The sequence below is a fragment of the Myzus persicae genome, unplaced genomic scaffold (genome assembly GCF_001856785.1).
Source record: "Myzus persicae strain clone G006 unplaced genomic scaffold, MPER_G0061.0, whole genome shotgun sequence".
Lineage (NCBI taxonomy): Eukaryota > Metazoa > Arthropoda > Insecta > Hemiptera > Aphididae > Myzus > Myzus persicae.
Window position 1 is genome coordinate 338236 of NW_019100891.1, and position 4591 is coordinate 342826.

Consider the following 4591-nt stretch of genomic DNA (forward strand, 5'->3'; position numbering starts at 1 on the left):
AACTTGTTTATATTTTAAATTGATGATGTAATTTTCTAATAATTTGTACTAAACATAGAATATGATGGTGATTCCATTTAATACATTTTTAATTATTATTCCAAGATTTTTTACTTTATCTGTTTGGTTAATATTGGTACTATTACAGGGTTCTAAACCCATCTTACAATTATAAGAATGAGCACAGATGTATTGACTTTATCATATTTGTTCAGTGTTTACTATTGCTTATTATCATTTCAACACTCAAAAATCGTATATTTCTATTTCTAATAGTTCTAACAAAATTAAACCAACTTCTTGTTATGTGTGTACTGCGAGTGTACTATATATCATACACTGTATAAAAATAAAAATAAAGTGATTATAAAAGTAACTTTTTCCCAAAAAGGTTTTTGTGTAATACCGTTTTCCACCACTCCACAAGTGTGATTAATGAAAAATGTGCGGTAGGTACCCAAGAATTTTTAGGGGAAAAAAGTAAAAACAACATTGTGTTTACACTTTTACAGCAAACATATTCCTTTTTTGATGGGTCATCATAAAAATGATTGATGTGTCATGATGATTTTATAATCACAGTGTTTCATTTGTGAGAACCGTACAATCTAAAACAAAATAGGTCACCATAAATAAAGTGATTTTACTGATTTTACAATTTTATTCGAAAGTTGAATCGCGAACAACCCTGTCTGGATGTATTTTGTTAAATAAAACCTATGGTATTGTTGTTTTGGAACACAGCCAATATCTTGAAAATAAATTTGATAAAGAGCCTAGGCCATATGAAACTTGATTTTAAGTTGTTTAATATTCGAATCCAAAATATCGTTGGCTTTAGTCCGAATAAATGTAATGTTTAAAATGTTTCCTTCATATTTCAAAAAGTGTTGTGATTTATAAATACAAAACTATTGAATATCGCGAGTTTCCATCACATCAACTTTGTTGTTTTTGAAATAATTTTCAGACTTAACTCATATTATGAATACTATTTTTTAATTATTCATATGCGTTTTGAAAAATGGTTTCATAATTCTATAATTTAAATTAATTTATAGGTTTATAATATTCTCGTGTATTTAATTTAATTCAGAAAAATTCAAAAGAAATTAACATTACATATAAGCAGAGTTGTATTTAGATTTTTACTGACCCCGTGGATCATTGATATCATTTAAAATTCTGCTGCCGATTGAGCTCTTATTTATAATAAAATGCACGACAGCAAATTTAAGAAGTATGAAAAATATTATGCTAAAAACAATTTTAAACCATCAATATTTTGTTTTAAATGTAAACTGAAGACACGATTGTTACCATTGTTCCATATAAAACAAAAAATGACTAGATGAAATTTTGCTGGTCCAATAAAAATGTTAGGCCCCTTCAAAAATATTCTCTCGGGCACTTGGGATAACGGTCTAGGTCTATAGTAGTATCTAAGTAATAATTTAAACATTGATTTTTAAAAATAAAATAATTTAATATAATGAAAACATTTTTATGATAACGAAATTTCTTTTTCAAATAGTTTGAATATATTAAAAATGTATAGTAGTTCTATGCATTTATAATTCATATAAATTACCTTAAGTGTTATTTGTATATTGCATGCATACTTCAACTTAAAGCACACAACTTGATGTATTTAAACTTTAAATACTATAGAGAATAATATTTTTTAATTGAACGATTATGTTGGAATATATTTTTATTATTGAAGAAATAAAACATCAACGGTCAACATTGTCAAATGGTGTTGGATGACAGTTATTGGGATTTTCTTTAATATTTATTTACGTAGTTATTTATTCTTACAATACATCACCTAAATATGAATAATACATTCATTCTTTGGAATATTGTTATTTTATAACCTAATTTGTACATAAATAAACTTTAATAAATTGAATAATTTTAAAAACAATAGGTAATATCTAGCGTTAAAATAAATATGATGGTATATATAAGCATATCTTTTAATTGGTCCCACTAATTAACCCCAAAACAGTAAAGTTAATTTTCTCAGTGTCTTTATAGAAAAAAAAATACACGAAATAAATAAAAATAAAAATGTACACATATAATACGTATATATGTTTTGAGTTGAGTAAAATTACTCGTCACATAGCAAGCGTTTATAATGCAAGCTTTTCGTAGAGTACGGTGTACCTTATGAACCCTACACTTTATATAAATTTGCACCTACATAAAAATTTAATTATATAACACATACAATCGCATTTTATTTTTTGAATTTTTGCAAGTGTCTTGTGAATAGTAATCTCTCACAAATTCTGTCCACATTGATTTCACGATAGTATATAATTCTTTTATAATCCCCAGTTAATATTGTTCGGGTTAGTAAAATGTATTGATAAACATCGTATGAGGCTAAAATATATAAATAATTTATTTACCTATATTTAACCATATATTTTAACACCGTCCTATATATTTATTATTTATGCGAACATATAGAACTAAACTAATTTAATTTCTGTTTTCAGGTTTTTCACTTATGCCATTACAATGGATTCAGAGAGACGTTCGTTTGTCCACATGGAACCCGTTATAATCCATCGTTACAGGAATGTAGACTTTGGTACTTAACTCCCTGTTTGGATATACGTAGGCCTTATTAAGTCAATTGTCAATATGAAAATAATTCATTATAATTGTTTTCAACTTTAACTGTCATAGAAGTCTGCGAATAATATTCCTGAATGCATCCATTGTATCACATAATATTATTTTACAAGGACAATTAATTGAACACGTATTATTTAATTCAAACAAAAATACATCTAATTATGTGTCAGATACCACGAATTGTCTAACAAACAGTAAAACAACTTGCGATCAGTTGTTTGTGTGTTATTGATTACAAATTATATTAATATTATGATATAATTTATACTTGAAAATACAAAAGTATTTTTTGTTTATACTATTTTAGTTTATGAAAAACAAAATATTTATTTATAGCTGTGTTAGTGTGTTACATAAATGAATCAAAATAAAATTATACAATAAATATTTGATTATTAATTTACTAGTACTTACTCGTAAATACAGATAGAAAGCATAATGATAATAACTCTATCAAAATATTATACAAGTAAAAGAAAAATAGTCCATATTATATTTTATCTATACACATTACACATAGGATATAGAAATATTAACCTACATTAAATCGGCAATTAGTATGAAATATTCTTTCAGTACCTAATGCTAACATGTACAATTGATAATATTGTAAGTTATTCTCATATTATGTAAGTAGGTTTTACCAAAAAGAAAATTAAATGGTTCATCGGCGATTATTGCTTGATGCTTATAAACTTGTTAGTATTTAAATAGCTATAAGATATATGTGTTAATTTTAGACTTAGAAAAGTATATTTAAATTCATACTTATTAAGTTGCTCTCTATCAAAAGTAAATCAACTATCATAATTAAATCTTTAACCGTTTGACGCATAATGGACAAAGTATTTAATATATAAATTATAGTTGTACATGGTTTAGATGTAAGTCAATGCATTAATTTATTGTATGCATTGTCATACATTAAAAAATATTATAATAATAAGAGACAATAGTACCTACATACAATTTAACTGCAATGGATATATGTTGTACTAGTTGTACAAACCATTATTATAATATTGTTATAGTATAATAGTTTAAGCTACTAAACTATTAAGTTTATCTAAAGCCAAAAGTGATTTTTTTGTCCAGAAAATTGGTAAATTGTAAACATTTACAAAATATATTCAGTTATGAATCATAATTTTCAAGATATAGATGGTAAGTCATTAAACTTTCATTCGTATATTAATAATTCTCTGCACGTATACCTACAATAAAATATCAATTTTAAATTCCAAATAAGTATTGATTATGATTAGGTTAAGCTCTACATTTTTCAATGGAAATTTAAGTCTATATTTATGTACCCATATGGCTATATTATAGTTTAAGAAATGTGAGTACATGGTTTGGTGTATCTCGGACCTACACATTTTTATACGTCTATGAAAAAATAAACATAAAATACAGAAATACACAGCGGAAAAACTACTACATTTAAATTTATTAAAAATCAAATATGTAAAAAAAAAAATTAAAAGTAACATTGCTTTATAGTTTATTTTGAGTGTTTCTCGGAATTGACTAGGTCACTCTAATATATGTGTTGCACATTTGAATTTATTTTTATTTTGATCAGTGCATAAGGAAAACTATTCAAAGCTAAGTCGGTGTGTAAACCGCTATTACTGAGAATATTTTATACTTTATTTATATTACTATTGGTAATGCGGTACATAAGTTGAACTAATCTTTGTATGAATTCTAAAATAAGTATAAAAATGTTATCCATCATAAATTATTGTTATTAAGTTACAAATAATTTCTGGTCAGATGGCACTGCTGGGAGCCTTCCTATTAATGTTATTATGTCAACAAACTTACTCATTAAACTTTTGTCTCGTATAGATTGTAAATATATTTTTAAATAAAAAAAAAAAATTTACAAATAAATATCGACATTCAACATAAAGACACGAAAAACGGTGTA

The 4591-nt window shown here is 25.1% G+C and overlaps 1 protein-coding gene across 1 annotated transcript in view; it reads left to right on the forward strand.

Annotated features, from left to right (window-relative positions):
• LOC111026640 overlaps positions 1 to 3054 on the forward strand; it is a 21000-nt gene extending 17946 nt beyond the window's left edge. The window contains exon 5 of the mRNA XM_022304765.1: positions 2514 to 3054. Coding sequence (XP_022160457.1) covers positions 2514 to 2648 — 135 coding nt within the window. The 3' untranslated portion in view covers positions 2649 to 3054. The remainder of the gene's footprint in view (positions 1 to 2513) is intronic.
• The last annotated feature ends 1537 nt before the right edge of the window (positions 3055 to 4591 follow it).